A 17,701-nucleotide genomic window follows, 5' to 3' on the forward strand; every position below is an offset into this window, starting at 1 on the left:
TTGTCATAAGGATAAGCTGATAGATATTGTGAGACATTCTCTGCCTTAATAGTTCCTGGATCAGAAAAGCTAGTCAATAGAAAGAGCAGAATGCCGATACCAACTGCCAACAAGCTTGTATACCTGCAAAAACATATAAAATCAGAGGAAAAAAAAAGAAGACAATCATTTTGAAGGAATCAGGTTACAGAAGAAAATTCACTTCTTAGAACATACCTATGAACTCCACTAAGATAATAGCCAGGGATATATCTAAAGGACGTCTTTGCAATAATGTAATAAGTTCCTCCAATTATTGCCAAGTATATAATCTGTAACAAAGAGAAAATCAGAGTAAAGGTTGACCCCTCTGCTATAATGGACAGAGAACACCCCCCCCCCCCCCCCCCCCACCTGTCCTCTTTACTCTTTTTAATAGTAAGATAATCTTTCTCAACAGTTGATATGTAAAAGAAAATGCATCATACTTTTATAAGGTAGAATATTTGAACATCAAAATCATTTGTTTCTAAAAAATTGCGAAAGGTTTTTATTATTTTTGACGTATGTGTGTTTGGGTTGAGTTTCGCCATTTAAATGGAGTTCACTAGGGCTTTGACAGAACATAACCTCTATCTTAGTTTATCCTCATTCATCAAATTAATGCACACGGTTTCCAATCAACTGAATTCAAGAATCAAATATATCAAAGAGAAAACATAACTCTGTCAATCATCTTGTAATTCAATGTACCAACACTAGCAATCGTTACTCTTCCATATGTGGTTTAACATCCAAGTTTCGGATTCTCCCTCCCCACTAGAACTTCCTCATATGTACCAAAAGAACTTTATAATTCAATGTTTTAGCATCAAATTAAGTGAAACTAAACTAAACATCATTACTTAGAGTATATTTGCTTCCTATTGTTTCCAAAGACCATAACATTCGTGTACTGCAATTCTGCTTCTACCATTAAATTCCAAACGCAACACACTGCACAGCCAAAATTCATTAACACTTATTCATTAACATGCTATGAAACAAAAACCAAACTCATTTAGAAAAGGAAATCAACTTCATTTTCCAGGGGCTTCAGTCTAATAATTTCAATTGGTTACCTGCAAAATGGGATTAGGCCTATCACAACAATAGTACTCAACAGAAAGGATCAAATTTGTTCCCTTATCTCCAAACACAGCCCCCATAAACTTCCTGAAAACAAATCAAAACAACCAAAAATCAGTCACCCAAAACAAAAAGAACCCATCAAAGAAAACCGCAAAAAGAGAAATACAGGAAGTATTGATAGGCTCCAAAAGTGATGAAATGGTGGATGGAGCTGATGGGTGTTCCTTGGAAGATAGGCCACTGCCCACAAAGAAAAGAAACAACAACTGTAAGGGTCAGCAGGCCATGGCATACCAGTGCCCAATGTACAGCCATCTTTGTTAAAAAAAAAAAATTTCTTTTTCGGGACTTCGAAGAGGTGAAAAACAGGGGATTTGGGGAGAGACAATTTGAAATCTTTGTTAGATTTTCAAAGGCTGCTTGGTTGACTTTAGGGTTTGTGTTCTGTTGATTTGTTTTGTCGCTGTGACAGGTTTTAGTCCGGGCTTCGGTTTCTCAGATGTTGTTCTGACTTTCATGGTACAACTGTATATAAGTACACAAACTGAACTTGGGTGTCAATTGTCCACAAACTGTGTTTTGTTTTTTCTTTTCTTTTTTTTTTTCACTTTTTCATTTTTGAATATTCATTGTATCATTGGGGATTCTAAGACTTTGGTATGTTTTCTGATAAGATTCCAATTTTTTTTGTAGATTGTCAATTACAATACAAATTTTTATGTTAATTATTTATAAAAAATTATAATTTAAAGTTACACTTATTTATGGACATGATTTTTCTTTTAATTCTAATCAAATCATTTAATTTTAAAGAATCAAATTAAAGATTAAATTTAATTATTGTTCATGATTTTTTTATCTATTTTTTTATCATCAATGTTTGACACCAATTTGCTAGCCCGTAACTCCTTTTATATAGTTATCAAATCTTAATTTAAATTAATTTTGATTTTGATTCGAATTGGTTCTTTAATTAGATCATATGTGCAATTTATTTTAAAAAATCACATTAACCGATTAGGTTTAAAAAAAGAAAATGAACCCATTGAATTTTTTTATTAACACAGATAAATTAAATATGAGTTTTTTAAAATGATTTTAAAGTAATGCATAACTTAATTCTTGCGAATTAATTATTGATTTTTTCATTATTTTCATTAAAAAAATTAATTTTATAATATTTTTATGGACCCGACATTGACCCGAGGCTGTAATTGAACAATTAGCCCAAGACCCAAAGCCTAAAACAGACCATTATCCGGTTCGGTTCAAATGAGAATAGAGGAAACATTTGAACTTTGAAGTTTCAACAATGTAATAGGCTTATGGTTTATTTGCATCTTAGAGAAATTCAGTATTTGATCTATATATCCTCTTATTTTATCATAATAAGGGTATTACTAATACAAATAATCAATCACATTATGGCAAAGCTTAATTCCATGGGAAAATTGCACAACTGAATTTACTTCCTTTCAGCTACTTCACAAATATTTTCATTAGACAGCAGATACAGATATACCATATTGACAGGAATCTGCTTTGTGTATGAAGCCCAATCTCATCTAACTCACAAGTCAAGAGGAAAAATGACGAAGGGAGTTAGCCAGTAAAGCCAGTTGCAACTAGATGTCATCATCATTGATGTTATCCTCTATAATGTCAATGCAGGATCCTACAGATTTTCCCATGGACATTGCCTCTGCAAGTTTACCTCGGGCTGCCTCATGGCGACGCAGTAGTAGGATTGTGTTCAGCACAGACCATCTGACTTGGGAATCTGCTTTCTTTTGTGTAAATCCCAAGCCTTTGAGCAATACATCCAACTGCTTCATGTAACCAGAAAGTTCAATCAGTGGTGAAACTCTTGCAGCTTTGATTTTCAGTGTATGATAGAAGTTGAGCAGAGGGGATTGTGTACCTTGTTTATATCAGCAAGGCCTCCCTCAGCATATCCGTATAACAGATATTCAGTTGCCACACCTGCTAGTGCTATGCATGAGAACCTGTTGAGCGTCTGGTTCAGAAACATTCTCGCCATAAGAACACTTGCCACTTTGAATGAGGATGTATGAAATCTAATATGCTTAAGAGCAGGAAAATGAAAATGTGAGAAGTAGACTACATACTGTCGCTGATACTTTCCCTGCATTAGCCTGCATGAAACGAAAATTTGGAAAAGAAAGTGATAGCAGTTAGGGATTATAAAAGAACTACATTATTCATAAAACTAAAAGGATTAACACAGAAATCAATCAATGGCTAGCTTGTTATAATTTCTTTCATCATCTGCCTTTCCCTTTTCGCTTCCATGGTTAAGTTAAAGCCTTTACCTAGCTTGACTAAGTCTGAGTCTCAAGCAAGTGTTATGCCTTGGAGAATTGTAGATGATGCAATTAGTATTCGTCCTTATGCTACCTCAAGATTGCCTTACATACTCATATAGTCATCTATGATATTTTCCCTTCTTCTTGCTAGTATATGCAAAACCAACCAGACATGAAATCTATCAAACAAAGTGGTCAGTTGTAGATCTCTGAGTTGGTTATGGCCATGGAACAATTAACTGAAGTACGGCAGAGGCTTCCGCTCTGCTGGAATATCATTCCAAATTCTTCGATGCAGGATTACGGGTTTTGTTTTAGGACCCAAACTGAAGACAGGATGGGGAGGCAGCAGCAGCTGAATGGAATATAGCAGAGAGAAAGCTACATAAATGAACAACAATTTGAAGAAATCAACTTACTTCTTCAAGAAACTCAAAATCAACAAAAGCTGTCCCTGCTTGAATATTGAGTGATCCTTCTTTCTTTAAAGCTTCCAAACTAGTTAATGTGTATCCTCTTGGAAGTATACCCACCAGGTAAGCAATCAAGAAATGACCAGCTTCATGCTGCACAGAAATCTTATATAAGTATTTGGTTTCAATGTAAATCAGTTTCTTTCAGCAATATGAAAAGACTAACCAGCTGATAGGTGGTGAAGACAGAGAGCAGCATTAACACATTATACAGAGAGCAGCATTAACACATTATATATGAAGTGATTTAAATGAAAATAGAAAATGAAATTGAGAGGCCTTACTTGAATAACCCTCTTGTGATACTTCTGACTAAAAGCGTGACCAATTGTGTCAAGGACCAAGCTACCAACTCCTCCATTGAATGAAACCTATACAAAAAACTAGCATGTTGTAGAAAACAGTGTGGCTTTTGCCCCATTACTATTTGTTCGTCAAACTATTCATCCATGTTAAAGCAATGAATTCTAAACTAGAAATCTCTTGTCAGCCAAAGAAACACATTCATAAGAATAAACTTGTAAAGTCAGATATCAAAGAAGGGGACAGTTCCTGAACGAAATGAGTTAGATCAGCATGAGGAAATTACCGAGTCCAGTGTCCACAGAAACAAGAATCCCAAAGAAATAAACAGGATTTGCTGCGGGCTAAACCCAAAAGCATTCCATGCTGCAACCCCTCATAAGATAGCAGCAAGCTGCAGGTTTCTTTCTATTGAACCCAGAGTTGCATCCACTGGTGATAGAAGAGATGTAGTTTCTATTCCATTCAGTCTCAATTCATCCAAGGTGTACACTCTTCGGGGAACCTGCACAGCGAAATCACTCTTCAAATGAAACCAAACGGCACACCTTAGACAATGAAAATCACCACATCCATTCCAAAACAGTGGTGAACAAATTCTAGAGAACGAGAGCTCCTATTTTTGCTGCAATGCAACAAATTGCAGCACACAAATTATGAAGGTAACAATTTTTCCAACTCAACTGATCAGGAAGCAGAGACATACATTCAACTGAATTTCTCAGCCAAAGCTATAAGTGAACACAAATTCTATCAATTCAAAAACCATTTATAAGTCTGCAAACCTGCCGGGCAGCACCAAAACATCGAAGCCCACCAGGCTTTCCTTGCAAGTCCCTGACAAGAGTGAGTGCAGCCCTCTCATCCCCTTTGTTGAGCTCCTTATCCACTTGTTCCAATACTTGTCTTCTGGACACCCCAATTTCTGATGAACCCACAATCCTAAAAGTGGATAATCTCAGCCTCGGGCATGAACTTAAGTTACAGTAATAAACCAAAGTGCCCATAACTCTAAAAGGAGAAGGAATTGCATCCCAAATACAATCCTTTTTCTAACATAACACACCATGTCACTTTCCATTCAAATTGCACATTTTCTCAGCCACAGAATTATGATAAGTCTAGTACAACTATATATAATGATTTTCTGACATAGGAAGAGAAAAACTCTAAAGCAATCAAAGGAAAAAAAACATAATTTTATTCTAAAATTCACTTGTTATTGCAAGGAAAAAAACAAAGCCTTTTTTTTTGTTAAATTTTTGAAAAAAAATTAATAAAGTAAGATAATTTCTTAAAAAGCTCAAAACATGTAATTGAAACACAACAAAATTTAAAAAAAAAAAGATAAAAAATGTGAGAAATTGAATCATTTTATTATCATATATGAAGTTAATATTACTAAAAGCCAACATATATTTTTTTTATTCACTATCATTATCGGGGTTTTCTAACTTCACTAAAAATAATATTTCCTCCTTTCTTAATGAACCTCAACAATGGCAGTGAGAACAACCTATACGGTTTAAATTTAATTAATAACTTAATTAATTGGTCGAATTTTTTTTGCTAATATTATCATTCAGACATTTTTTATATATATGAAAACAATGAATTTCCAAAGAAAAAAAAATTCAAAATAAACAGTTGCTAATATAAAAGACATATTATTATATTGTCATTTAAGTAAATTTACATTATAAATTAAATCTCTGTATTCACCATCATCATTAACATTATAACATGCCCTTTGTTACATTGCATGTAAAAATATTGTAACAACATATTTCTTTTGTTCTGCTCTTTGCTCTCCTCTTTGGAAGAAGTTCATTGAAAACAATGTACGTATTATGATAGCAGGCAGCTTTGAAACCTCAAAAAGAGAAAACAACAAAAAAGAAACCAAATTCACCAAAAAAAAAAAGGGAAAAGCCAGCCTTGAAAAGGGGGTCCTTGGTTTTGGTTGGAAGAAGGAGGGGTAGTTTGTTTTTGTTGGGGGTCACGTCAAGGAGAGGAAAACGGGAGAAGAAGGAAGCAGGAAAAGAACGGAGAAGAGGAAGGAAGACAAAAGAGAGAAATACGAAGGAGAAGGAAGACAGAGAAGAGGAAAAAGGAGGAAGTGAAGGAGAAGAAAAGAGACAAAAAAGAGCCCAAAATGATAGTGAATAGAAAGCCCAAGTGGAGAAGCTCAAAGAAAAAGGAAGAGAGCATAGAAAGCCCATTGAAGGTTCTTGGACCCCATCTTATATTTATTTTAAGTCCATTATATTTTATCATGTTTTTATTAATAAACTTTGTATGAAAATTAATGAATTAAATAGGCTTAATCTGAATTAATTTAATGATGGAACATCACTTGGAATGTGGAGAGTCACATTTGCAAGTTGATTTTTTAAGTGACGAGTTTAATTAAGATTTCATCATATCATTAAGATAGTCTTAATTTTATATTTCAATATTTTATTAGTTCAAATAATTATTTTAAAATATTAATATATATAATAATTAGAAATTAAATAAAACATGTATTATTTTGAATTAATTCGATGATGGAATTTGGATTGCAAAGAGTCACATTTTGGAGTCGACTTTTTTAGGTGAAGAATTTAATTAGGATTTCATCCAAGCATTGCGATAGTAGTAATTAGAAACAAAAAATAACTTAATGAATTAATTAAAACTAAAAAACTTTTATTAAAGCATATATACTTATTGTTTTATATTAAATAGTTTTAACATGATATATCATAATAGATAATGATATGGTATACTAGTTTGGTATGATGATATAAACACATGATATTTTTTATTTTTTCACATCAATGTCACATCAACACCACTTAACATAAAAATGACAAGTAAAATTTTGACTAACAATAGTGAGTAAAAGGAGTTTATTTGATACAAAATAAAAATATAGAAATATGATAGAAGGTAATAAAAAATAAAACTTTATTTATATTTTCTTGAATAATTTAGGAGTTTGACTTTTTTTTTTTTTTTGTCTTTTAACTAAACCAATTGCTTAAGTTAATAAGTTATAATTTTTTTCCTTATCAATAGCTGAAACAAAACTATCAAAATGTTTGTTTTTGATTTGAAGCGTATGAGTAATGAAGATTTAATCGTTAAAGTGTACTTGCATTGCATCACATGGGAAATTATGTGCTTAGAAATGATAAGTCTTTCTTTATAATTGAACAAGCAGAGCTCACACGTCCAAAGAAAAGGTCTAAGAAATTTGTTTCACCTATGGCTGCAAAAAGCAAGGATTGGTTGGATTTGAATGGCCAATCAAAGCCACAGGGTTTCACCATAATTTCATTATGTATTAATAAGTTCAACTCTTGTTGGTGTTGGCATGATAATGTTTAAAATAAAAAATAATAATTTACAAAACCTAATCAATTAACTAAGGTTGGATTCCATGGGGCAACAACCTAATCAATTCTTGTCTGTCTTCGAGTTTTCTTTCGTTCGAGTATTAATTTATCATTTGTGAAATTGTTATGGCAGCTACAAAAACATAAATAATAGAAACCTGATGGAATGATATTCTTATTAGTTTATATATAATAATAGTTGTTTTCTGGCAAACCTTTCACTATGTAATTTTGTTTAATTGTTAATGTTGGAATTAAACGAGGAGGATGTTTTGAAAGATTGGCCTGTTGCAGAGACAATGAAAAAGTTCAACATGATGCGTTTGCAATATCCTAGTATTGGAGAACTTCCTGACGAGTTAAATTGTCCACAACTTGTTCTTTTCCTTATGTTTAACAAGGATACTTCCTTAAAAATACCACCTAACTTCTTTAGGAAAACAACATATCTTAAAGTCTTAGATTTCACTAACATGCATTTTTCTTCTTTACCTTCATCAATTCGACTCCTAACAAGTCTTCATACATTATGCCTTGACCAATGTGAATTGGGTGATATAGCCATTATTGGAGAGCTCAAGAATTTAGAAATTCTCAGTCTTTTGAAATCTGATATCAAAATTCTGCCCAAGGAAATTGGACTACTAGTTAAGTTGAAGTTATTAGATTTAAGTCATTGTACTCAACTCAAAATAATTCCACCAAGCGTCTTATCAAATTTGTCCAAATTGGAAGGATTATATGTGGGTGGCACTTTTATTCAATGGGAAGTAGGGGGACATGCCAACCAACGAAGCAATGCTAGTCTTGCTGAATTGAAGGCTTTGTCTTCTTTGACCACTTTAGAAGTCCATATTCCTGATGCAGAGGCCATGTCAGGGGGCTTGCTCTTTAAAGATTCGCAGAAGTTGGAAAGATACAAGATTTTCATTGGAAAGGAATGGGAATGGTTGGGTAAGTATGAATATTCAAGGACTTTGAAACTCAAGTTAAGTACAAGCATTGATTAGTTGGATCATGGAATTAAGTTGTTGTTGAGGAAAACTGAAGCTCTGTATTTAGATGAACTTAAAAGGTGTCAAGATTGCAATGCAAGAGTTCAAAGATGAAGAAAGCCTACCGCATTTGAAGAATCTCCGTATCCAAAATAGTTCGGGGATCGAATATATCATTAATGATAATGGTGCACTTACTAAAAATGAATTTTTTCAATTAAGATCTTTGACATTTCGAAATCTATCACAGCTCATTAGCTTTTGCTCTAAAGACACAAGCAACTCTGCCTCTTTTCAGTGAAAAGGTATTTTCTTAATTTCCATCATTTACTCATTCAAAGTCATATTTTGATCTCATTTCCAATTTCTTTAAGATTTTTTTCTTATGATCAACCAATGTTCTCAAATGTTAAATTTATATTATTTTAGAATCTCCCTCCTTCGCTTTTTAACTAAGTGCCACTGAAAATCTAATTTGAGTAAACACATCCATTGAATATCCATTATAAATTTGGCACTCTCTATTCTGCTTATAAAAATTATATAATCCTATACTTATCCTTTGTTAAACTTATATATGAGAGCCTAGCATAATTGTAGGAGATGAGAGGGTTTAGTTAGAGATCATAGGTTCATAGGTTCGAGATTGTGTTCATTTAGATAAATAAATTTCAACATCTATGTTCTAAAATTAGGCATAAACTACTCTATTTTCATTTTTGTTTTAGAATTTTGATCTTCCCTAGCTAAATGCCAGGGAATGTGCCACGTACTACTAAATTTTACAATTTAGTGATTGTTCACTTTTCTTTAAAATATAAGTAAGTATTTCTCCTGAACTAAGCTGCTATTGCATTGCCAAACCCATTACTTCTTTTTAATCATAGAATATTATTTAATTACGCTAAAAGAGATAGTCTTTCTTCCGTTGTCTTTTTTTCTTGTTTTCTACTCCTTTTAATATAGATTAATTACTTGTCTGCAGATGTTGTTCCCTTGTTTGGAGAATTTACTGTTGTCCTCAATTAATGTTGAAAGGATATGGCATAATCAGCTTCCAAATACTTCTTTCTACAATCATGAGAACCTGATTGTAAAAGCTTTCGTAAATCTTAAATATTTGGAAGATTATGACCGCAATAACTTGAAGTACATATCCACTGTTTCCATGGCTTTGGACCTTCTGCAATTGAAAGAGATAAAAGTTAAAAATTGCCCTATGATGGAGCGAATAATCACAACTGAAGAAGCAGAGGAAGCAGCAGTGAATTCAATGGTGTTACCCAGGCTTCAGCGCATAACTCTTGAGTCATGTTCTAACCTGACGAGCTTTTGTTTGGGAAGCATTACAATGTAGTTGATTGCCCAAAGTCAATTGTTAAAAAGATTTAATTAAGTAATAAACTCTGAATGTAGCATGGTCTGGGTAGTTGCTATACTTTGCTCAAGTATGTATTAACAGGCTAGTAACCGGAATCTCGATAACTTTAATTCCTTCTCAAAAGTAATTCATCAATTCAATGCGGGTTTGACAACTAATGTTGCAGAATTTCCTTCAAACATGCATCCATGCATTTCATCTAGAAACAAAAACTACCTAGGATGAAGTAGACACAAGATTCCATTACATGTTCAGAAACTAAAACCTTAACCTCTATATCCTTTCTCTGGAAATTAAATTTATGATTATAAATGTAGTTAATTTGATACCTAATCATAAGACTACACAATAACACAAACCAAAGTAACAATACTATAGTTGGTGCTGCTGTCACTTCTTTGTTTCAAAATGAATGGCCTAGCCCTGAAGTATAAGCAGCATTCCTCTGCTTTAGCCCAATTCCACTTGCTGCCAATGTTGTCTTTGAATTCTTGCTATTTTTATGACATGAATTTTCTGTATTGAATTCCAGAATGAACTTGATTTTTGTTAACTTTTGTTACTCCCTCACTTTGCTTTTTCTTTTTTTTTTTTTGGCTCACAATTATACAAACTTTAACCTTTTTTTATATTGTGAAATTAAAATTTCAAAAACTAAGATTTTGAAAATTTTGAGTTTAAGAATTTTCAGAAGTAAATTTTTTAAATTGTAATTACTCATAATATTATAGTAATAAATAATGACCAAAATTGGTTTGGTTTGACCAGAAAAAAAATAAAATTATTTATTCAGAAAATTGTCCATAGAAAGTGGTTTGGTACACTATTTTGCAAAAAAAATTTCTTGTTTTCAATGCTGAGGAGAAACAATTGCTTAGGTCTTTCTAAAGATGTTTTTTTTTTGGGATAAATTAAGAAAGGAAAAAAAAAGTAGAGGAATGGAACAAATAATATGGAAAAAATAGAATGAAATATAGGAAAGAAAAGAATTTATAATATAATTCTAATTAGGTAATTTGTATAATTAACTTAACAAAGATATAAACCATTTAAATTTAAGAATTTAAATCCAAAATACAAGTTTAATTAATTGTAAACATATTTTTGCTACTTGTTCCTATATAGTTATTAGCTACAATATAAAACATATTAATTTGCAGGCCTAATTTAATCCCAATAAAAACTTTTGAAAATGTGAATGTAGACTTTTCCAAATTAATAAAAACATGTTGGTAAAAAATTAAATAACCCATTCTATATAATTGCCTTGCTTAAATTCTAGTTTTATTAATTTTCTATATTTTGGTTTTATCTAAATTATAAATATTCTGATCTTTTAAATAATATTTTATGTTACCAAAATTATAATTGATTTGCTTGTCCTGTGCATAGATTTAAACCTATTTAAAACTAGTTACAAGTAACAAGATTAAAAAAGGTAAAACAGAAAGATATAATAAAGACTTATTGTTTTATTTAGAGCATGTTCAAAAATATCTAAATCTCATATCTACCGAAAGTGATGTTAGTTATTGCAGAATAATTGTATAGGAGAGGGAAATATCCGATACTTATTGGCCATAAAAAAATCCCTCAATTGTACCAAAAAAACTTTTCAAAAAAATCATTCAATAAATTAACAAAAAAACATAAATTCTATTCATTAACATTCACAACACATTTTTAAAATACTAAATAAAACTTCAATTTTTACCGTAACTATTTTCTTTTCTTTAACCAGATATCAAATTTAAATCTCAATTTGATCTCCATTATGCATGCTTTCTTTTTTCTTTTATATATATTTTTGATATAATATTCAAAGAAACTCTTAAACTATTTGAAAAAATTTAAATAAGTTCTTATACTTTTACTACGTTCATGCAAATATTTATACTTTTATTTTAAGTTAAATAAACCCTTATACTTTTTATTTTGAGTCAAACAAACTCTTAAAATTAATAATTAATTTATTTAAAATACCATTTATTATTCTATACTGCATAGTACTAATATGCTATGTCAATATATCATAATTGATGATGATGTGGCACGTTAATATATTATAATCGATGATGACGTGATATACTTATTTGACATGATAACATGATCATGCAAAGTTTTTTACCTTCCACATCAGTATTATGTCAATATCATGTAAATATAAAATGACAAGTGATATTTAAATTAATGATAATTAATCAATCATTAATCATAAAAACTTACTTGATTCAAAATAAAAATATAAAAACTTAATTGAACGTAATAAAAAAATTTTAAAAAATTATTATTTTTTAAATAATTTAAAATTTTATTTCAACATTATATATATTTTTTAAAAAAATATTTCTTTCATAATTCGCCTTAATGAATCCCATTTGCAAATTCCTCAATTACATTTCACATTATTCATTGGGGCATTTTAAAAAATAACCTTTAAAGATAAGATGTTTTCAAAAATAGTCTCTTTTATAATTTTAACAATTTTTAACCAAGTTAGACAAAATTACTTTTAATGAAATTACATACTATGATGTTACACATCATGTACAGAAACATGTTACACGCCATGGTTAAGTTGTTACACGACATGATTAGGTTGTTACACGCTATGTACAAAAACATATAACACATCATGGTTAGGCTGTTATATGTCATGGTTAAATTGTTATACGTTATATACAAAAATATGTTACACGTCATGGTTAAGTTGTTACACGCCATGTATAAAAATATGTTACACGCCATGGTTAGGTTGTTACACGCCATGTTAAAACAAATATTATTGTTACACGCTATGTACAAAAACATGTTACACGCCATGGTTAAAATATGTTGTTATACTGTTGAAAAAAAATACTTTTATTACATGTCATATTGAAAAAATATTATTATTACACGTCATATTCAAAAACATTTTGTTACACTTTAACGCCTAAACTGTTGTTGTTACTTACAAGCTAAAACTTCAAATCCTCTCAACTCTTTTTATTTCTTTGATAATTTGGCACCGATTAAAGTGTTTCTAACATGTTTTTATAAATCAAAACATAAATTTTCTTATCTAAAACACTTCTTTTAACTAAAAATCGAGAAAAAATTTATTGAAAACTTAGGTTTATAAATTTTAAAATTTTGAGTTTATTGGTGTGTAGATCTTGAATTAATCCAATTAAAAGCTATTTCAAATATTTGTGATTATTTCTATTATTTAGTTTTATCCAATTTAAAAATCAAAATTTTCAAATAGTCATTCACTTAAATACATCAAAATCATCGTTTGTGTCTTCAAAGTGCTGAAAAGAGAAATTTGAAAACGCAAGAGAAAAATCAGAAGCATACTAGACGAATGCCAAAGAGAAAAATCGATAAAATTAGAGAGAGTGTGATGTTGAGGGAGAGAAATTAAAAATATAAATGAAAAAAAATTATGATAAATAATTTAATTTATTTAAAATAATTTTAAAAATATTTTTACTAAGTTATGATTAAAAATAATTAAAAATAATTAAATTTATTTTAATAATTATTTTTAAAATATCTTTATCAAAAAAAGATATTTCTCGCAATTTCTTCTTGTTCATTTATTATAGTTGTTGATTGAGTTGACGTACCATTTAATTTTTGCTGACCTGATATATATTTATTAAGTAATTTTTTATTTCAAATAAAATTTAAATTTTTTAATTATTATTTTTGTCTCCTTCACCCACATAATAGGACCACTTTCGCCTCATATTCGGCGATGGCATCAATCTAAACCACTCATTTTTAAATGAGTGAAGACTTACGTTTGGTAAGTCCTCCTGTATAAATTCACAAGCAGAAGCAGCACACCACTAACATGTGAAAGAAAAGCTCTCCCGTTTTAAACTTTGTAGTACAATAATAGAGCAAGCGGCCCCGACCCATGTGTTTTATCGTATTCGGGTCAAGAGTGAGTGATTATGTCTGGCCTTTAGTGAACCATGATTATGATTCATGATCGCTTCCAAGGAAGAAAGGTCATGGTACCCTGTCCACACCAAGACCCAAAAACCAAACCACCAAAGAAGACCACTACGTTCACTCCTCTTAAAAAAAATCCCAGAGGGGTTGCAGGCACTCATGAACTTGTCTGTACATCCCTGCATCGACGGAGACTCTCTCTCCCAATCCAATAGAAACAAAAGAGGGATCATTTCAAAATTTGAATAAAAAATACAGATCCGAGGAAACAGGACTCATTAACAACCATAAGCCCCAAGCAAACTCAAACCAGAGGTTAGCCATAGCTGAAACTCACCACCACATAACCAAGATTGAAAAGGGGATTAGTACACTCTTAAAACCTCACTCTGAAGATGGATGGTAGCATTAGCCAATGTGTCAGCTTCTTGGTTTGCCTCGCTCAATGAATGTCTGATCTCTGATATAGCACTTATCTCCTTTAACCTGTCAATTTGTATCATCTAAAATCTCAGCCTCCCAGGCGCACTCGCAAGATCTTTAGTACATTTTACAACGTTGCGCGCGTCACTATCAATCAGCAGTGATTGCCTTTTCATCTTGAATCTGAGAAGATCAAGAAAGCCTCCTTCACAAGGAGAACCTCAGCTGTAGTAGAATTAACAGTGCCAATCGGTTTGGAGAAGGTAATTAACACCTCCCTTTTCTCATTCCTCAAAACGCCTGCAATTTCAACTGGTCCAGGACAACCTTGGGTCGCTCCGTCAATGTTAAATTTCAACTGACCCAGCGTCGGTTTCTCCTGTGTGATAGCTTTTCTTTCCTTTGCTCTCTTTTTACCGCAACATCCAACATCCAGGAATATAAAAGTAGTCAAACCAAAAAATACTCATTAGATATATATTATAAATTTACATAAACAAAATTATATATATTATAATTAATAATTTTATAAATGATAATTTTTATAAAATAAAAAATAAAAAATAAATATATTTATTTTAAAAATATATATATAATAATTATATTCTTTATAATATAATGTGATATTTATATTATTTAAATATAAATAATAATTTAATAATTTTTAATTTAAATACATTAATAACATCAACTTAATAATTTAACTAATAATAACTTTTCATTAATATATTTGTCAATTTCTAATAATTTGAATTGTTGATAAAATTGGTAAAGATGTGGAGTGTTTCTTATCTTTATACAAGTTCGTACTTAAAACATTAATAAAATTTTACATATTATATACTTAAATTTGATACATATAATAATTTTATTATTTAAATTTATCGTAAACTGAAATATAAAATAACTTAATCATAAATAATCAAGTCAGTTACCCGTAAGTACTTTATACCCCATAACAGGATATCAATTGCTATGAAGAAGATAAAATCGGGCGTTGAGCTTTGGTGCAACGGAGTAGACAAGGTAATGAATGAAAATGTGAAGAAAGTGAAGGATCTTGAAGACAAATTAAAGAACAACTTCAAGTCTCGCTACCAGCTTTGCAGAAATTCTAGTTTTATTTCTATATTTTGATTTTATCTAAATTATAAACATTTTGATTTTTTAAATAATATTTTATGTTGCCAAAATTATAATTGATTTACTTTTCCCTTGTATAGATATAAAACTAGTTAAAAAAATTAAACTTCAATTAAAAGGTGCGAACGAAAACAACGTCTCCGATACTTTTCCAGAAACAGTTGATTTCATCTTAAGATAATACTTCAAAAGGTTCGTCGTCGAAGCCGAGTCATCGCTCACCCATTAAATCGTAACTTCAAATATGAGTCAATAAAAATCAAGAATAGGCCATCCGTTGACGATTGACGGAACCGATAAGCTGACAGCCGCCAAGTGGCCATGACAAGATGCATACACAATTATTCTAAAAAGAAAGGAACTGATCTTACTTATTGCTGAATAATTGTATAGAAATGACGAAGACTTTTGGTGAGTCTTCCTCCATATTTGGACAAGCAGCCTTTACACGTCAACGAAAAGTTTTGTCAGACAATAATTGATCACGTGGGCCCAAACCCCCGTGTATTTTACTTGCTTCATTTGAATAGCACGTGACTTTGTTTTGTTTTTAGCGGCCTGCGATTGATTGATGCATGGCCACATGTTCAATGCTCATGACCAGAGCTTGGTACAGGAGTGGATCTAGAAATTTTAAGCACAATACAATAGCACAAAGTAAGATAATTTATTGGCAAAAGGCCTATTTCTATTTAATAATTTAATGTTTGTTACTTCAAAATTTAAATAATTTAATAACCCTTTGAATGTTGCAAAACAAGACAATACAAAGCTAAAGGTTTTTTTTTCCTATATATATATATATATAACGCTACAAAAGATTTGTCTGCGGAAAGTTCACGTATAATTTTGTCCCCTTTCCACTCATTCTTGTTAAAGAAGCGATGGAACAATGATAATCAATTAATATATGGTATAACTATTTAAGATCTATCTTTCCTCCCAAATTAATGTTGTTCGTAATATCCGTAATTAGTGCATAGTCTTGCTTTTCAAATCGAGTTAAGCACTTGTAATGTTGAGTCTGTAGTAAAGAGGGGTAAATAGAGACTTAATTAAGATTAATAAAGGCTAATGCTCCATTCATTTTAATATCAAACTATCTTTTTAAATTGCTCTAATCATCAAAAGCTCAAAATATGAATTTTTTTCACTACATTCTTCAAGCTCAAAACATTTTCAAGAAACTTGTCTCTAAAAGTACCTTGAAAAATCTCATTTTAGATTGTTTTTAATTTTTTAGCTTAATTCATATTTTTAATGCACATTATGCAAACATAAAAAAAAATTGATGCAATTTCCAAATTTCATTAAAAGGCAAACAAAAACATTCATCTTGTAAATTTTTCTAAATACCAATTTTTCTAAAATTAGTTTTTTCATAATTTTTTTTTATAACTCTCACAGAGCAATGGGGTTGAAGTACTTCTCTCCATTATTTTATTTCAGAGTTTCAAAAATATGTATATGACTACCATAAAGGATAAACTATCTTTTTCGAGATTATAAAAAAATATCTTGACTTGATTTTTCTCATGAAAATCACAATTTAATCTACCTCTGCAAATAATCAAACGTTAATTCATTTGGGTTTCAATGATATAGTAAGGTAATTTATTGTAAAACCTGCTATTTCCCCTTGACAAATCATGAATGGCCACTTTCGCCTTATCTTCCGCAGGCCATCATAAATGCAAAAGGTTCAAAATGCAGACTTGGTTTTGGTAAGGCTTCCTTCATTGCACAGGTCAATGAAAGCTATCCCGTCTTGTCGTTAGGACACAATAACTCTGCACGTGAATATGTTTTGTTTCTAGTGGCCTACGATTATGATACATGGCCAAACATTCAACGAACATGAAAAGCTTGATGCGAGAGGGTAACAGAGGAAAGCAAATGGAAGCAGAAAAGGGGGGACCAAAATTTCACCTGAGACCATGCAAAATGGAAAATGGAAATGGTGTGCTTAAAAACGAACACTTTTGGTTAAGTCTTGCTTTATTTTTGAACAATCAGTATATTATTCACATGTCAAAGAAAAGCTCTCCCGTTTTACGCTTCGTAGTACAATAATTGAGCAAGTGTCCCGACACCGTCTGTTTTATTTGATGCATGTCAAGAGTCAGTCATCATGTTTTGCCTTTGGTGACCCATGATTCTGATACATGATGCAAAGCTTTGGTGTACAGATTGCTGTGTTGTTTAACACAACGTT

At 31.0% G+C, this 17,701-nt stretch overlaps 2 protein-coding genes and 1 pseudogene across 2 annotated transcripts in view; 1 reads left to right on the top strand and 2 right to left on the bottom strand.

Moving 5' to 3' along the window:
- Positions 1–1,458, bottom strand: part of LOC110415042 (DHHC-type zinc finger family protein) — a 3,699-nt gene extending 2,241 nt beyond the window's left edge. The window contains exons 1-4 of the mRNA XM_021426515.2: positions 1,277–1,458; positions 1,101–1,194; positions 217–311; positions 1–123 (exon numbers count right to left, since the gene is read on the bottom strand). The exon at positions 1–123 is cut by the window's left edge and continues 38 nt beyond it. Coding sequence (XP_021282190.1) covers positions 1–123; positions 217–311; positions 1,101–1,194; positions 1,277–1,425 — 461 coding nt within the window. The 5' untranslated portion in view covers positions 1,426–1,458. The remainder of the gene's footprint in view (positions 124–216; positions 312–1,100; positions 1,195–1,276) is intronic.
- Positions 1,459–2,444: 986 nt separating this feature from the next.
- LOC110415317 (stress regulated protein) lies at positions 2,445–6,301 on the bottom strand. The gene is given in 7 exon segments (XM_021426933.2): positions 2,445–2,936; positions 3,032–3,127; positions 3,240–3,266; positions 3,857–4,003; positions 4,195–4,281; positions 4,500–4,718; positions 4,999–6,301. Coding segments are annotated over 7 exon segments (999 nt in total). The 5' UTR covers positions 5,221–6,301; the 3' UTR covers positions 2,445–2,735.
- A 1,768-nt stretch (positions 6,302–8,069) lies between these two features.
- LOC110415646 (disease resistance protein At4g27190-like) lies at positions 8,070–9,948 on the top strand (annotated as a pseudogene).
- Positions 9,949–17,701: the final 7,753 nt, after the last annotated feature.

Source organism: Theobroma umbraticum, unplaced genomic scaffold, assembly GCF_002168275.2.
Source record: "Theobroma umbraticum cultivar Fairchild unplaced genomic scaffold, ASM216827v3 scaffold_147.0, whole genome shotgun sequence".
In the NCBI taxonomy this organism is placed as follows: Eukaryota; Viridiplantae; Streptophyta; class Magnoliopsida; order Malvales; family Malvaceae; genus Theobroma; species Theobroma umbraticum.